This window comes from Phaenicophaeus curvirostris, chromosome 9, assembly GCF_032191515.1.
Source record: "Phaenicophaeus curvirostris isolate KB17595 chromosome 9, BPBGC_Pcur_1.0, whole genome shotgun sequence".
Classification (NCBI taxonomy): domain Eukaryota; kingdom Metazoa; phylum Chordata; class Aves; order Cuculiformes; family Cuculidae; genus Phaenicophaeus; species Phaenicophaeus curvirostris.
In genome coordinates this window covers 2,752,266-2,770,341 of record NC_091400.1, presented here as the reverse complement: position 1 = coordinate 2,770,341, position 18,076 = coordinate 2,752,266, and the positions used below count along the sequence as shown (strand labels likewise).

General features: G+C 36.8%; 1 protein-coding gene across 1 annotated transcript in view; it reads right to left on the bottom strand.

Annotated features, from left to right (window-relative positions):
- Positions 1–6,082: 6,082 nt before the first annotated feature.
- Positions 6,083–18,076, bottom strand: part of BICC1 (BicC family RNA binding protein 1) — a 92,354-nt gene continuing 80,360 nt past the window's right edge. Inside the window, exons 16-21 of the mRNA XM_069864348.1 lie at positions 17,190–17,229; positions 16,362–16,516; positions 14,051–14,207; positions 11,393–11,553; positions 10,136–10,235; positions 6,083–8,378 (exon numbers count right to left, since the gene is read on the bottom strand). Of these exons, the coding sequence (XP_069720449.1) occupies positions 8,248–8,378; positions 10,136–10,235; positions 11,393–11,553; positions 14,051–14,207; positions 16,362–16,516; positions 17,190–17,229 (744 nt within the window). The 3' untranslated portion in view covers positions 6,083–8,247. The remainder of the gene's footprint in view (positions 8,379–10,135; positions 10,236–11,392; positions 11,554–14,050; positions 14,208–16,361; positions 16,517–17,189; positions 17,230–18,076) is intronic.

Sequence of the window (18,076 nt, the reverse complement as noted above, 5' to 3'; positions counted from 1 at the left end):
GAGGACTGGAAGATATTCAGTATCAAAGTTTTCATTTCAGCAGATCAACATAGATCTGTTCAGTCCAGAAATTCTTTAATACCATCTGACATGTTTACACCACAATACGATGCACTCGGAACTAGATCATAAGTTATTCTGGGTTTGGGGTTTCATTATCTTGTCTCTGCAGTAGCTCCAGGACAGAGAACAACCACATATTATTATGCAACTGAAGAACACCTTTGGCCATTGGCTCCAGCAGAAACATTGCAGATGGGAAGCAAGGAAGAAATGTGCTGTTTCACTCCAATACGTATTGTTAAAGAGAAAATGGGCAGACACTAAATAATCCTTCTGTCTATGAATAATTATGTATTTATTATTGGTTACAGGAAGTAGCCTATCGAGTCACATGCAAAATTGTTTCTAAACTGTAATAACACCATGCAAATGGACAGATGCTCCTTTCTGTGAAACTATATATATAAATAAAACGAAACAAAAAGCCAACCAAACAAGTTAATGTTTCCTTTACTTATTTCTCATGATCTGAAGAAATTATGCCCTCATCTAAACTGATATTGTAATCGCAATGTGCTGTTTATGTTGTGCTTACAAATTTCATTTCTCAAACTCGCCAATAACGACTTTCACTGCCATAGTTTAAGGCCAACACAAAAAGCAAATGGAACACAGGTCTGCCTGAAAATTGAAAATGCTTCAAACTTCCCAACAGTATTTGTTGAAACTTGAGTGCTCACCAGAAGAGAGCAGAAACCAGAGCCAAGTACGGGACAGCCAAGATCTAGGAGAGGTGGACAGACACCACCACCAGCCAAGGAAGGCAGCGATGCCAGAAGTCTTATTTCCAGTCTCCAATGATTGCTTCTAAATCTCAAAAAAATCCTTCAAAGCTCTCATCCATATTAGTGGTTCTGGATACTCTCCACATTAATCACTCCAAGGAAAAGAAGTGAACATCGTGCCTGTGCAAGCAAAACCTCATGAAACTGCATGCAATTTTTTTTAAATTAGCCTGTTCTAGCATTCGGAGCCCTCAAGTATCATGGAAAGAAAGCACTGAGTGGAGCATCTGTGACCACTTTCAGAAAGATGGAAGATAAACCACTGCCAGAGGAATGCTCAGGCTGAGCCTTCCTACATGACAGATGCCTTCAGCATTCCAGTTTGCTGACTATTGTCACCGTTCAGTGCAAGGAGAAACACTGCTGGGACAAAGATAATTTTAATGCAGCTGCACGAAAATGTCTATTGGCCCACAGGAACTACTTAGCTAGTTGTCTCTCTTCCAGCTTCCAATCAAGATTCAAATTTATCAGCAATTTAGCCTTGCTTAGCATTTTAGTTTTGCACTGATTTCTAGATGTTGGACATAAATAAATCTCTTTCAGTACCAAGATCAGCATTTTTTAGTACTGAACTGTCAATGTTAAGCATCCAATACTACATTAAAACTATTTCAGAGTAAGGGTCTTGGCACGGCAACTTCACACTGAGGTAAGCTTAGGCATGAAAATAAAGGCTTACTCTTGAGAAACCAAGAACTGTTCTAATTCATGGCACAGATTCCTGCTAGAGAAGAAGGCTGTAAATGTTTTATTGCATCTGAACTTGAATTTTCATTTGCTTTAAAACAGATTCATTCATACTTGGGTTCCATTCTTCCTTTTTTGTTAGTATGTTCACGTGTCACAGACAGCAAGATTTACTGTCTGCTCAAGGTTTCTTGTGCCAGCCTTCCCCCCTCAAAATCTTAGATCATTTCCACTTCTCTATGGTCCACGTAAAGCATGAAATTACATTTTCTGTAGATAGTTCTAATTTTGGGAGCCATAATTTAATGCCATGCGCATTTCTCTTGAAATTTTCTGTCCTTCAGAGACAACGAACTGTGATTTTCACCACAGCAAGAAGGGGTAACACCATCCATATCAACTAATGGTCCTAGGTTTGTCATCTTTTTGTCTCTTTTCTTGAAAAATTCATCACCCATTGTTAGAAGTAACAAATTTTTACTTCATTACATAATTGGTTCTTTTTCTGATATTATGTTTTGCTTTTTCCATCTGTTAGTTTCCATGAAGTTGCAACACAGTTTTTGGCACCAGCTAGGCAATTTCCATCACAATGTATTCATCTTCACATTTTTGTCAAACATCTGGAGTCTTTCTACATTTCTCAGTAGAGCAAATATTTCTGAAGAGTAAAATTTGGGCAGAGTGGAGAAACTTGACAGTAGATGATGCTTTGACGAGCACATAAGTTTCTGCACCTTCATAACCAAGTATTTTCATCTCCCAACATAATTCAGATCTACTCTGATTCAATTAAATATCCAAAGAAATTAACAGAATACTTCTTAGCTCAAGATACTCTAAAGAGGGCTGGGAATAAAAAAACCCAATATAATTAAGTATGTTTACAATGTAATTCCAAAAATTTCAGAGTATACCCTGGACTATTAAAAAAAAACTTGACAACTTGAGAGTTTGAAAACACTTTTTTTTCTTCAAGGCTTTTCCAACTAGCTTTTTCATAAGAAGTTATGAGTTAAGTGGTTTTGGTTTTCCTTGTGGTTGTTTTGCTAATAAACCTTATTACACTAAGCAGCTTGTTAACATTTGAGTCTTTAATAGTACATTTTCTTCAATGTAAGAGGAAAAAAATCTAATTAACAACCATTAACTCCTCCTAATAGTTGTGTCAATATTCAAAGTAGCAAATATGAGTCTTCTACTACTTTATTTTGATTTACAGAATAGAATATTTCAGTTGGAAGGGACCTGCAATAATCACCTCGTCCAACTGTCTGACCAACTCAGGACTGGTCCAGAAGTTAAAGTTTGTCATTAAGGGCATCATCCGAATGCTTCTTAAACACTGACAGGCTTGGGGCATTGATTACCTCCCTAGGAAGCCCCTCGCAGGGTTTGACCAGCCTCTCAGTAAAGAAATACTTCCTAACATCCAAGCTAAACCTTCCCCAGAATAACTTGGAACCATTCCCATGCATCCTATCACTGGACACCAGGGAGAAGAGTTCAGCACTTCCCTCTCCACTTCCCGTCCTCAGGAAGATGCTGAGAGCAGTGATGTCACTTCTCAGCCTCCTTTTCTCCAAACTAGACAAACCCAGAGTCCTTAGCCATTCCTTGGAGAACATGCCTTCCAGCCCTTTCATCAGCTTTGTTACCCTCCTCTAGGCACATTCAAGGACCTTCACATCCTTATTAAACTGCGCGGCCCAGCACTGCGCACAGCAATCCAGGAGAGGCCACGCCAAGACTGAACACAGCAGGACAATCACCTCTTTTGCCTGGCTGGTTCTACCGTTTGATGCACCCCAGGATGCAGTTTACTCTCTCAGCTGCCAGGGTGCACTGCTGGCTCCTAATGAAGCTGCATAATTTATGACATTTATAAAATCTGTAACACTTGCTTTGTTGATTCATAAAAACACATAAGACAATAAAAACAAACTTATGTATGTCTGTAGCACAGAAAAAGATAAAGTCCCAATTTTCCTTAGCACAATGGCAAATCATAATCTACAAAATATCTTGTAATTCTCAGATTTAGTTTTGAGATACATAAATGCCCCAAATAGTATCATATGCCAAAAGTAAAATAAAGGCAATTTATACCAAAAGCACGAGTTCATTGTGCAGTGCTTTTCAGCCTTCAGGTTTTCCTCACTAACAATCAGCCTCAACTAAAAATAAAAACTCATTTATCTTTTAACCATTTCAGGCATTCTGTAAACACTTTTCCTAACTGCTACATATCATTACAGTTCTCCGCTTTCAGAGAAGCTGTTGAAAATATTGTAGACATTCCAAAAGTTTTCTAGACGTTCATTTGCTTTTCCATCTTCCCAAATCCTCAAGAACTTTGCAGCAACTCCAAGTAATGCCCAAGCCTTTCTTTTGCTCAGGTGTCTGTGACACAACACAAGTCGGTTCTTCAGGTACAAAAGGTTACTCCAGCAGCATCCAGAACTGTCTGGAATCAAATACTTCTTGGCTTACTTGAGTACAAGTACAAATTTCTGAATTTGCCTACCACACCTTTCCTGAAGAGCCTGCAACACTACTAATAGACCTTTTGTAATTGTGTTTTCCGGGGCTTTGGAAACATAGGTCTCTTCTACAAAGCATTTGACTGCAGTGGGGTCAAACAGTAAGATGTCTCTCTGTTAACCTCTACACAGCATGGAGAATCCATCTCTTTTCACCTGTGCATTAACAACATTTCTTAGCAGGCGTCTTCCTTGTGAGAGTGGAAATCACATTTTGCTCTTCTGAGAGGTAGCAGAGAGAAGTGATGAACATTGGGATGGTGAAGACTGTGAAGCCTCTTAGTTCATGAAGCAATCCTGCTCGTGCCATGCCATGCCAGCTGCTGGGAACACTGCCCACACTGCAATGAAAGGGTCCATCTAGCTCTGATGCTCCATCACCACTCCTTTCTCACACCATCTTTACCTTTTTGCTGACTGAAGACACATGGTTGTCCATTAAAAGCAATTCTCCCAGATGAATGGTCCACAAAGGAAACTATCTTGTTTTAGACCTCTGTAGTTCGTTGTTGTGCAGGCAACAGAAATACTCTGCAATTTGCAAATCCGCCTGCCTGTGCAGTTTCCATGTAGTTTGTGCCAGTGCCTTGTGAGTTGTACTAAGCACCATACTCTTCAGTTGTCCTCAACAGAAGGGTTTGTTGGGTTTGTTGATCTGTGCCCTTCCCAGACTTGTTCTCACATCTGCAATTCCCAGCAGGTATTCAGAAAAGTAACTCAGATTTTTAAAAGGTCAGCAAACCAGGAATATGATAATTTAAGTGGAAACCTGTGTGTATAAAACAGTTAAAGAAAACACATTAGGCTGCAATAATGAAATGCCTGAATGCACCAAGTGAGGCAAGTAAGATTAAACTTGTATCACAACACATCAAACAAACCAACAACACTGATGTAATGTCATGCACATATTACCTCAGAATGAAAGTGATGCCTCTCTCTAGATTCTGACTGGTTACATGGCCAGCATCCCAAGGAAAGAATCCAAGAATCCCGATTGTTTTCTTTCCACTTTTACACTGGAAGTGGTAGTATGACCACTACAAATGAGTAGATACAGCTGCCCTGCTAACTGCGCCAGAACGCATATAGTCACTTAAATGGGAAGACCAAAGAAAGAATAAAACTCACATAAACCAAACCATTAAAACCCACTATGAACTGAACCTGAGATAATCAAACTCCTTTCATATTTGTTTATAAGAAGAGGTATCTCAAAAACGCATTCTCATTTAAAAGTCATAAACACACTGTATCTGATATAAAAAGAATAAAAAAAAAACCACACAGAGCATCAGCATGTGAAAGAAATGTTGCAATTGTGTCAAATACTGCTTTTTATATTTTATTAACAAGCAAGCATCCCTGGAACTAGGTCCATATAAAAATACTTCATTAACCAATCAGAATACAAGGGAGTTACATAAATTTATTTTTATGCAACATTGATTAGTTTTGAAAATTCCCATTTTTAATGTTTTAATTTCATCTTTTATTTAAAAAAAGATCACTAAAAGGACACAACCCACAAAAATACAATCTGTATCTGCTCTATATTTACAGATAACTGGTCACTATTAAGGCACAGATTTAAAACTAACATTTTTATGTAGCATGTCAAATATTTGTGCATAATACAACACTAACAACATGGTACAATGTACTGTCATATTCCCTTTGTGGAATCAAAACAAGTGAGAAATTTTTTCCTTCCAGTGTGTTCCTTTTTGTGTGAAGCCCTATTGAAAAATAATGTTGTTAATGGGAAATTCATCACTTTGGTGTAGATGATATAAGCACTGCTCAGCAAAAGACCACATCAACTTAATACTGTAATAAAATCAGTTTCCAAGTATAGTACCGTCTAGATATATAGTATGTACTTCTGAAAGACTAAAAAAATCTAAGAGCATAAAGGTTTGTCGATGCTTTTAAGTTTAGGCAAAATAAGCAAGAAGGGGTTGTAAAAAATCTGTACAGTGTTGCTGAGTATTTAATTAAAAATATTTTATAAAATTAACATGACTGAATACAATTTGATTTGCAAACACTGATATTGCAAATGCAAACATTTAAATGAGAGCTTACCTGTAAGCATGCAAGTAGACCATGTTAATGAAGCTAACTGCATGCTTAGAAGTAAGAACTAGTGTAAATAGTCTTAGAAATAGAAGTTGTGGCTTCCACAAGGATTTCCATGAAGCCTCTCTTGCCTGTGTAACACATGCACACAAATATCTAAGATACGTGGATAGGGACTTCTGGCATTTGAGATAGTAGCTTTGTTGTGAACAACTGTGCGCGTACAAGATACAGTTTTATCCATCCGGATCTGCAGTACAACTTTAAAACCAGAGGAATCTAACTGCTACTTGATCTACAGGGGAAGTCACCCAGCTATACACCATTAAGTAGATATGGCTGAAATGAGCACTGAGCAGTTATTTTGTTGCTAACTGCAACAAGACTTTGTATCACTCCTTGATCATACATGCCCTCAAGTAATAGTTTTTTAAAAATTCCCTTTGTGTGTGCAAATTTCTATATACATAATTTTGCATTCGAACCTCAAAAGAATTTTCCATGGAAAGTGTCAAAACTATTTCTCACCCATTTTTGCATAAAAACCAACTACTGTAAATGTTATTCTAATGCCTTCTGTTAAGAGCACTTGACAGTGGTTTATGTCCATTTCAAAAGGCTTGTACGCTGAACATAAATAATACATTACAGTAGAGGTAATTCACAATAATTCTTACGGGAATGCTTTTCAGAAACTTAATGCTTGAAAACTTCATATTGCATTGCAGAAAGAGGCACTTTATGAATTCCTTCATTATATAAGAACCCTTCATAAACCCATAACAAGACACATGTAAAGACAGAGGAATAATATTGCCGAATTATTTGGACTTTCACAGTATAAGAACGCAATAGTTAGCTCTAGCCACTTATAATATGGACTCTTTCTGTTGAACATAACTTGTTTCAGAAATAGTTCATCTCCAGAGTTTCAAACACTTCTGCAGCTGAAAATTACAAATCTAGATTGAACAAAACAGATGCTATTACACCTATTTTATGTAGGTCGCTTAATTGCTGCATGCATAGTCATGTAGTAACATGTGTCATTTATTACATGGCAACAGTGCTGTCTTGTCAAATTAGATTAGTTGTCTGTTTAATCAAACTGACAGCCCAGAGCTCTAGTTTGATGAATGCCTTTCATTCTCTACCATAAATCTGCAGTAGATCAGTTTAATCTTATCTATTGTAGGTGTATAGAATCTACAAATAAAAGTCTGATATAAATAAGTGTCTTTCGGTGGCAGGGTACTAAAAATAGCCCTTTGCTTTGAGACAATCATTAAAACCAGTTTTAGCATAACGGGCCGCAGTTAACTATGATGACTGCAAAGGGTTAATATTGCAAGGGCCATTTTGGTCTTTCATTGCATCTGTTACAATGAGTGAGTATTGCAAACAGAGTTAGACTGCTTCATAAGAGCATAATAGTACTGGTCCACTACCAAGTGGCTTGATTTTGGAACAATCTCTTCAGATAAGTAGTGGGGAGACAGAGAGAGGGAAAAGTCTGCATAAGAACCAGTTTCTAGTACCATTATAGTGAGATGTGACCTAAAGTAGAGACACCTGAAAAAAAAAAATTTTGATTAGTGCCAATATAAAAATTGATATGGAAATGAAAGAGAGAAATTTCCACAGGACAAGAAATCAGAACATGTAAAGTGCAGAAAGACCTCAATAATTATTTTAAGCAGTACCAGAAAAAAATCCATCTTGATAAAACCAAAAATCTATGCTCTCTGGCATCCCAGCTCTTCATTCCTCCTTCATCCAACAAGGTAAAAATTCAGTGCATACATTAGAGTTATAGGTAATAAAATACTAAACAGAGAACCCTATATTATTATTATTATTGCAAATTCTGTCCAATCTACACGAGTAAAACGTAACCCACATTTGGTGTTTTGAAAGACAACAGACAAAATGTGTTCTCTCTTTTTTTTGGCACAGTATTGTGCAGACAAAATGCTTTGGTCCTTGACACCCAAACTCCCAAAGTGCAGAGGGTGGTGTGCAGTGAAGGCTGTCCACAGGATTGCCATGTCCATCTTTACAGGTGACTGAGTCTCAACGTGCTGCTACCAGCGACCGCTGACACTAGCAATGTCCGAATGATACTGACGTGGCAGTCTTCCACTAGCTCCCCCTTCCAGGAACGAGGCACGTAAGTTTGATGGGTCAAAGAGCTTTCTTCGGTTTTTATTCAGTTCTGTACAGGTCACAAAAAAAAAATCATAGAATCACTAGGTTGGAAAAGACCCACTGGATCATTAAGTCCAACCATTCCTATCCATCACTAAACCATGCCCCTCAGCACCTCATCCACCTGTCCTTTAAATACCTCCAGGGAAGGTGACTCAACCCCCTCCCTGGGCAGCCTGTTCCAGTGCCCAGTGACCCCTTCTGTGAATTTTTTTTTCCTAATGTTCAGCCTAAACCTCCCCTGGTGCAGCTTGAGGCCATTCTCTCTTGTCCCGTCACCTGTCTCTCATCAGAAATTAATTTTAATACTGTGATCTAAACCAAAAGCAAAACTTCTATTTACACAAAATATCTTAGACAGAACAGTTTGACCTGCAAAATGTCTGTGAAGTACTCATTCAATTTAACAGTTAACAGAGCGCCAAGTTAAGACTCAGAGGCTGCTTGAGAGGCAGGCATCTATTTGGTGCAATTCTTATTTGGCACTTGCAGAATGTGGAGATGATAATATTTTGCAGTATTGATTTAGATCAAGTTGGCATAGCTTTAAAAAGGTTCTGTTACAATACCCGAAGGCTGCAATCTTCCTGAAGGTGCACGCACACAGAGTGTACGACTGTGGCAAAACAATGCAACGTAAACCAAGAGGGTAGGAAAGCTTATTAGCATCTTGGTAATTTCTCAATGCACAATTCTTTAGTTTAAATGCAACACTGAAGCAATATTTTAACAAGGACTTTCAGAAAAAACAGATTCTCAGCTCTCATTCAAACATGCACCCTAAGCTGGTATTAACAATTGCTCATCCAAAATGTTTTACCTTTCCTCACTTTTTTATTATTGTAAAAAAAAAATATCATAGATGCAAATCACTGAAAGATTACACATATTTTCATGACCTCCACTGAACTAAGCACACGGAGTTTTTAACCTCTTTATGCTACCAATGTTAAATTCATAAAGCACATTCACTAATGGCATCAGCAGAAGAGATGAAATTAGGAGAAAAGTGATCTAGTGTTTCAATTAAGCACCTGAAAAAGCCTCTTCTTCTGATACAGATCCATTGCCTAGACAAAGATGACACAGCACTCCTATGTAACAGAAAATGTCATACTATTTATTCTAGTTAGGAAAAAAATAATTAGGCATTATATATTATAATACCTTCATCTTTCTGCATGTATGGTACAGCATAAGCTTTTAAAGTGAACTGGAAAAATTACAAGAGTTATATGTTCCTTTTCAAACCTACATATTTTGCAGATTGGTCTTAGGGAAAAAAACAAAAAAGCAATCAAAAAACCCAAACCAAACGCTGCCAAAAATCAGGCATTTTTTCCTAGTAGAATGTTTGCTCTGCTAGCCAATAAAGTAGAGAACAGGAATCAAAAGCCTGAAGATGTCCATTCTGCCTGGTATGCTGTCCTGTTCAGACTCTGCAGAGCCTGTAATCTCAGAGCTTCTTGGACCCACAGTTTTGGAGCATAAACCAAAGGTCACAATCTACTGTGAAACAAACTTCGCACCAAGCCTCAACTTTAGAAGGGGATACAGGACTATACAAATCTTATTTACTAATGTCAAAGCTCTAAGCCCTGGGTTCATGTGCATTTTGATGAGGGGGGCAAGCCAATATGACCACTGTGAATTAGATTCTTGATTCTCAGTCTTTCTGAGATCCTTTGTCAACTACAAACACACGACTAAAGTGAGGATGCCAACAATACACACAAGCTACAAATTATAATCTGTATTATCTACCTGAGATTGCAAGCAGCATTTTTCTTCTGGCACCAAAAGTGGTAATTCCCAACTCTTTCAAATCTTGATCAGTAAGAGTAAGGAATGTTTGCAGATCAATCTAGAGCAAAAATAAATAGGAAAATTACAAAAAATAAGTCTCCTCCCAAAACCATTAAGCCATATATGTAGTCCAGAATAGCTTCACAGTTTTTCTTCCTCCTGCACTTTACAGTTACTCCACCAACCTATTCTTGGCATGTAAACAGCAGCCATTGCTTTCCAATGGCTTCTTCACACAGTTGCTCAATATACTACTCTATTTTTGACAGATAACTAATGAGCAAGCAGTTTTAGAAAAGCATAGAGATTAATTTTATTTATTTGTGACTTTGAGATTATTTACCATAATTGTTACAATGCACTTGGGAATTGCCAGGTTTATATGTCGGTAGGTACAGTAGGTGCTTCAGACTGTAGTAGGTTATCTGAGGATGATTGCTCAACTACTGCATTTGAGTTAAAGTGCTGAGTACTTCATAGCATTCCGAAGTGTGTGCCACCATCTACATTCGTGGCTTTTTGCTCCCAATACAATTCACAGAAATGTAGTGGAAAATCATTTAGCTTTCACTCTAGCTAAATCACTTGGCTCATTACACTCCATCAGCAACTCGTAAGGTAAGAAACACTGAACTTTGGTGGCACAGTGAAATCCATCACCAGAAAAACCTTTCCAAAGATAACCAAGCTGACTCTGCCTATGTAGTACTCTATGGGTATGAAATACTACCACTTGGACTAAACTGAGATTAGTTGGTGTGGAAGTGGAAAGTTCACACAGATGACAGACAGGGAGATAAAGGAAGTCAACCGGCACACAGAGGAAGAGGCAAGGGATGAATATATGCACTGGCTGAGACAAGATGTTATTTCTGAATGCAGACCGGATTTCCATTACCTACATACGAAATTCACCAAAAGCTATTAAATTCTACTTAGTGTAGGAGCCAAGGTTCAAAACTTTCTTAAATATCCCCTCCCTCTCAAATATAGTTTAATTCTTTATTAAGTATAAATGAAAGACACAGGGCAAAATAGTACTCACACCTATGGTGGCTACCTGGAAACTGAAAGATGAATAATACAGCTTTGAAAGAACAGGGTGTCAAAACCCTGTCACAAAGTGAGACTTCTCAGTGGCTTTGATCAAGAGAGAACAACTACCGCTGGAAAACATACTACAGACACAAAGGTGTATTTCAAAGCCATACTAACCTCTTGCTGTTGGAATACATCTGTGTATTTGCCCAAACCAAGTTTGCTGAAAAGCTCAGGAAGATCAGATCCCTTAAACAAACTGTTCAGGCTACAGCCATTGCTTCCCGTCAGCGAGGAAATGCAGTCCATGTAATTACTGCTACTGAGATAGTGTTCAGCTGAAAGGCAAGAAGAGCACTTTTTAGTCATGTCACAGAAATGCACAATTTTCTGTCATATCAACACTGTTTACAACTAGACCATTTAACAAAATATTTTAAATCTTTCATTATGCAGCAGAAAAAGTCTCTAAGTTGTCTGCGAGAATGAAGAGCATAAAGCCAGTTTTTTGTTAATTAAGTTCCAGCGTTTGTTTTCTATAGAAAGAATAAAATCTCATTATGTGAAATGTCACATGGATAGAAATCAGGAACTCATACAAGGGCAAGAACTGCAAGATCCTTTTGCTTCTCCTCCAGTTAAGCCCTCTCCTCTTTTCTCTGGCGAATATTTTGGAAAATACTATTTCACACAAATGCAAGCAGCCCTTTTTGGTCTGGACGGGGAGAAAACCATGCTGGAGCCATTCCTAGTAAAGGAACTACTCAGTAGTGACACGATTTGGTTATTATTTTAGTACAATACAGACAAAATAAATACAGAAATACAACAGTTCTATAAAAGTCTAAAACTGGAAATACACTCCCTACACAATTTGAAATTACATTCTTAAATGGTGTATTAAAAAAAACAACCCCAAACACGTTTGTAGGGAGAGCTTCTTAAAAAAAACCAAGAAAAACTGATTTAGCAGTGCAATCCTTTTGCTCCTTGTATGCATCCTGATAGCGTGTAACCAAATAGTTTATAATTACTTTTCCTCATGCTGTGTGAGAAAAGGATAACTCCCAGGGAGCACATCAGGCATTTGTGTAAATGGGGCCACTGAGAGTGCTTCCTCCCTTGTTACAAACACAGGAAAATAACAGTGAATGCATAAGAGGATTGCAGAAGGTAAAGGGTACTTTCCTTGCTGAGTAAAATTACAATTGCCCTTTGGCCAATAGCACGTGAAAAGCACTATTTTCCACAACAGGCTATGCTACTTTTCCTATTTTCTGGCCACGGACTAGTTAGAAGCATTTGGGATCAGATTTACACAGTTGGAGTATTCCTAAAAACCTTTTTGAAAAGAGTTTTAGAATACAGTAAATTGTTCAAAGTTGAAAATGTGAACACGAAGTTTGACAAATGAAGCAACACCTAACTTGATTTTTCTACACTACAAAAGGTGGTGCTTCAACGTCTTCACTATCAGAGTATGGTAACATTAAAAAGACCCAAAGAGAAATTCATGATCCTACACTCAGGGCGGACGATGCAAGGTCCTGTACTGAAAACTGAGTATTACAAATACTTCTTACTTCAAAAGAAAGAAGAAATCCACCACTACTATACAAGTGTGTCAATGAAGACTTACGTGTTAGTACTCCAGCACCTATACATTAAGGTAAATACATTTGTCCAGCCAACTCACAGCTATTTCTTTAGTCCCTCCTCCACATATTTCATTCTCTGGGAAAGCTGCAGCTGCTATAGAACTGTTCCTCCCACAGTGTATTCATGTTTCTAATTTACTTCTAAGGAATATGAAAATACATTTTTAATCCTTATTTATTTGGATTAAACTAGAGCTTCCATTTTTGTCCAATTACCTTGGAAACATCAATGGCTTGATAAACTTCTCATCTCTCTTGAGTAAGTACTTAGAATATGGTATGTGGCCATTTACAACTGAAGTAATGTGCTTTTTAAAATCATGAATAATTACAAGTATACCAACCATGAGTATTTTCTCTAATTGAAGTTATGCTTCCTTAGGATGCCCAGCTTCTGCTATCTATGTACTTTGCAGTTAATCCAGTATTTAGCTTTTATTCACCTTTTTAAGAAAAATGCAACAGAAAAAGCAGAAACAGCCATGGTGGTTATTTCCCCGTAATGCAGCTAGTTAGTATGGATCAGTATTCTCTACCTCCACTTGTCACTTTTCAGAAATGCAATATATTAAGTAATTAAAAAAAACACAACCAAAACTAAGTTTCAAGGAGTTCAACTGAAGTAAAATTTTAATTGGCAATTTTCAAACATTGTTTAAAAAGTAACTGCAACATTTCTAGCCTGTATCCACAGAAACCAGTGTTTAAAATCATGTGCCAGGCCACACCAGACATGCACAGCCTTCTATCATCACAGAGAACTGTGCTTTAAAATTTACCATTAACACAGATTATGACATCTCCATCAGGGAGCAAGTAACCCAATAAAGACGTTGCTGTTGTTGCTGCAATGATAACAGAGTAGAACGATGGTAGTCTAGAAATAAGTTTTTATGTAAGTCTGTTTTCAGCATACCTTGAAAAAAAACCTTCCAAGACTGCAAAAAGCTTTCATCAAGAATGTCTCGCATTTTTTGAATGTTCTTAAACTTTTCCTTTTGGACCATTATTCATATATCATGTTACACAATCTTGCATATGCTTTCACTTTTCAATTTGTGAAAGTTTACAGAGGTGGGAGATTTAAATCCCTAGTGATGTCAGGAAACATTTAAAATAAAGATTCATTTATATCCCTATACATATCGAAAATATCAGATATAAAGAAATTATTAACCTGATTTATTTTGCTTCCGTTTGGGACTGCCAATTGAGGAGACAAATTCATTATGAGCTGTAGGTCCAAGCCCATTATGATCTCTCCAGTTGTCAGATTCACTGCCACTTCCCAGGTGCTCCCGACTGTTGGACCGAGACAGAGACATCGATGAACCCTGCAAATCACAAGAAAATTTGGGCAGAAAACAGAAGTTTCATTGTGACTCAAATATTCTTTTTTGAAGCAGCTCAGTTAAGGAAAAAAACAGCTTTAAAACACTGCTTGCAAACAGTCTTTTGAGAGTTGACCAACAGACAAAAATAATTGTAAACTGGACAGAAAAACAACAGGTGTGCTTAAAACATATGCAGTTTACAGATTTTAAGCAGAAGTTATTTTAAAACCATGCTTCAAAATAAATAGCTCTGTATTTCCAAGTTTGCTTCCAAAACATTCCATGGTTTCAAATTCCTACACAAATTCTAGACAAAGCAGTTTATTCACTACATTCCTCCAAGGGAAAACAACAGAACATGACATTTATCTGAAGATATGTGGATCAAGTACACAATAATTGGCAATTTTGTGCATAATACAACATCAATAATTCTGCAATAATTTGTGAATTTGCAGATATACTTTTTTCAATAAAAAGATTTTCATATTCCTGTAAAGTATTGTGAATTCTCCTCACTGTGGGTCAGAATGCTCCAAAGCTAGGCAGCAGTATTCCCTGAAAGCAGCAGTTAACTACAGAATTGGGTTGAGACGTAGCCCATAGAAGATGGACATTACTGACACCACACACTTACATGAATTAAAAATTCTTGAATCAAATGAACTATTTAATTCCATAGACTTCAATCACTCGAAAACCATAAATTAAATTAAGAGGCAGTAGTCTTCTCTGCTATTTGGAAAAATTGACACCACTGAAAGGCTTCTTGTCATTGGCATAATCAGGAAGGTGTGAGCTATGGTTAGTATTGCTACAACAAATGAAGAAATGCAGGAATTTACTACAAATCTTACAGAAAAGCAAGAGATAGGGCCTCTACATTATGTTAAACAGTAATGATGGCTAAAAGTTGTGAAGTAAAAGAGATGTCATCTGCTGTTTCTGGAAAACTCAACACACAGCAAAAATATCAGTGCGATGAAATATATTTGGTGAGGTAATTTTACAAATTAACTTCCAAGACCTTAGACTGTAATACCAATACTACATCTACCCAAAGACTTCAGACCATGAGCCTCATCAGATGTGCACACACACACAGGAAGAGTGGCAGGACTTCCTCTAATACCAATGATATTGAAGACTACTAAACAGAAAAAAGATACAAGGAATACAAGATGTTTAGCTTCCCCAGATGCTTCCACAATAACTCATACCAAATAACGGAAACTGGAGTCCTAAGATGCTAACATTTCACTGCAGAGCGCTAAGCCTGCGGTTTGCACACAGGCAGACTCCAAGGCACTAAGATAAATTGTTTTTGATTAGAATGACATGCCTAGTCAGAGGCTTTTAGTACTGCATGATGTTTTGGGGGAAATCTCCACTCCAGCTCCATCAGGATAGAAATGTAGGTAAAAAATTAAATTTCACAGATTTTGGTTGTAGCTTTTTTTTGATCCCTACAGTTACAGCTTCAAGCTCATTACGTGTATCCAAATCTATTACACATAGTTGAATGACAAGAAGTTCACACGTCAAGTGAGGAACAACAAGGCACATTTACCATGGTTGAATACTTCTTTTGCATTAAAAGACACTCATATCCTAGAGAAAAGCTGCATGAAGTCCCATTCCGGAAGGAACACACCATTTTATCTAAGTAGGACAGGAATAAAGTGAATAGTGCAAATAGAGCAAGCTCTTCTGTTCTACAGCTTTCTCAACAGAAAATAAGATGAGCTGCAGCCATTTCTTGTTTTAATATTCTGTTCCATCATGTAATGATTTACATTATACATTATCACACATTGTTTTAGTTGGGTTAAAGAATTTCTACCACTTGTGAACAACTATTGAGACATTCGGTCCTGTGAGTTGTTTTAAGTTGCTTTAAACATACATTTTCAGGAGTAAACTTCTATGAAGCAGACATAATTTTGAGAGTCAGGCTGAATATATTCCATAGACCTTAATATTTAGAGAAGATAATTTTTTAACAGTAAAAAAATATTTAGAACCCTAAGAGGAAAGCAAAAAATGTATCTGCCAGACTTCTTTTTACAAAAAAAGTTATAAACATTTCTCAAGAGAAACTCTATCATTCATTAAAACCAAATTTCCATTCCAGTATAGGGGTTTTTTTTATACCTCATATGTAGTTGTCATAGATGGCTTGTATGATACATGATTTGCTCTTCTTAGTTCCTTGATAGTTTCTGCAGGCATAGATTTAGAAAACCCTAAACCACTCCATGTATTTGTTGGAGTTCTCACTTCTGTAACAACTGGTTTTTTTAACATAGCTGAAAAAAAAATACAGACAAATTAGTAAATCTCAACCTTAGTAAAAGTACTGGGACGATAACCCCATACACTAACAGACTTCAACCTATCAAACAGTAAATTCTGAATACCCCCTCCTGCTACACAACTCAAATTCTACCCTTCCTTAAGGCAGTTAACTGTCAGAAGATAGTTAAACCCATAGGGTTGCAAAAAAAAAAAAAAGCCAAAAGAATAATATCTGTTTCAAAAAGAGAGGTTTCTGGTTTTCTTTTGTTGTGAGGGTATCTGGTTTCTGTTTAACAGGGTCAAAGATACGGTCAAGTCCCTTATCAATTTTGTAACATAATTAATCCCTGAAATAAGGATCAACTTTGCCAATATGACAAACATCCTTATTTTATTTGGAGGCAAATTAAGCTTTAGCTACTACAGCCATGAGGCCTCTGAAAACAAAACGGATCATTTACATATGGAAATATTAACACAGAGAATATCCCATCTGCAAAGTTGTTTATGTGATATTTTATGCCACATTGCCATTAAGAAATTTTTGGAAAGTGAAAACTAATATACAAATGTTTCACCATCGGCTTTAAATTTGATTAAAAAAATCAATTAGAAAACAAACTTAAAAAAATTCTTGCAGCAGTGTACTAACAAATTTTCAGAAGCCACTGGTTAGCCACATACCTTTGGTTGCTAGGAGCTTCTTCTGTTCGTAGTCAAATGCCTAAAAAAATAAACACACAGAAGATAGCTTTATTGCCATTCTAGCACTCAGCTCTTTATAAAAACAAAGGTTTTGATACTGGTCAGTGACTACATCTAGGAATCTAGAAGAAAACTGAATAACTGCACAATCATTTGCCAGTAGACTGATTAGAGCCTTAGTTAAAGCGTTCACTCACACACTGACAACCAAGATTTTAAATAACTGATATGCACAGTTTCTATTCCTTAATCACCTGTTCTTTGCAGTTAAAACATTCATCAATGATACAAAAAGATAATATACAACTTAGCAACAAAGTTATTTTTAATACTATTCTTTTAAGTTTAGCTCTTTTCCATGCACTCATCTTCCGAAAGGACATTAATCTAAATTTTGAGAGAATTAAGAAAAAAACAAAATACAACCTATGACAATGAAAGGTTTGACGTTTAAATATCCCTGGTTAAATGAGTTACACTTCTTTCAACAAGGATTAGCAAGTCTAAGCATACACACAAATCTACAAAAAAGCCGTATTTATCCTGAAGCGTCAAATTCACTGCTAGAAATAACTAGAGCTCTGATAAGAAAAAGGGCTGCAAAACGCTAACTGTTACAACTGCTTGACAAAGGGCTATTTTTTCTCACTGGGGAGATTTGCAATAACGTGGAAGTAGTTTATAATATAGCAGTAGGCTGTAGTTTACTGAATAGGAACTGTACAAGAAACAAAAAGTATGTGTGTACAGACTATATTTATAAAGCAAAACCAGTGTAGTTACTCCAGTAAATTGCCCTGTATATGAATCTGAAGTTAAAGCAAAAAATTCTGTTGACGCTGCTTATAAAAAGTTGCAAGATATCT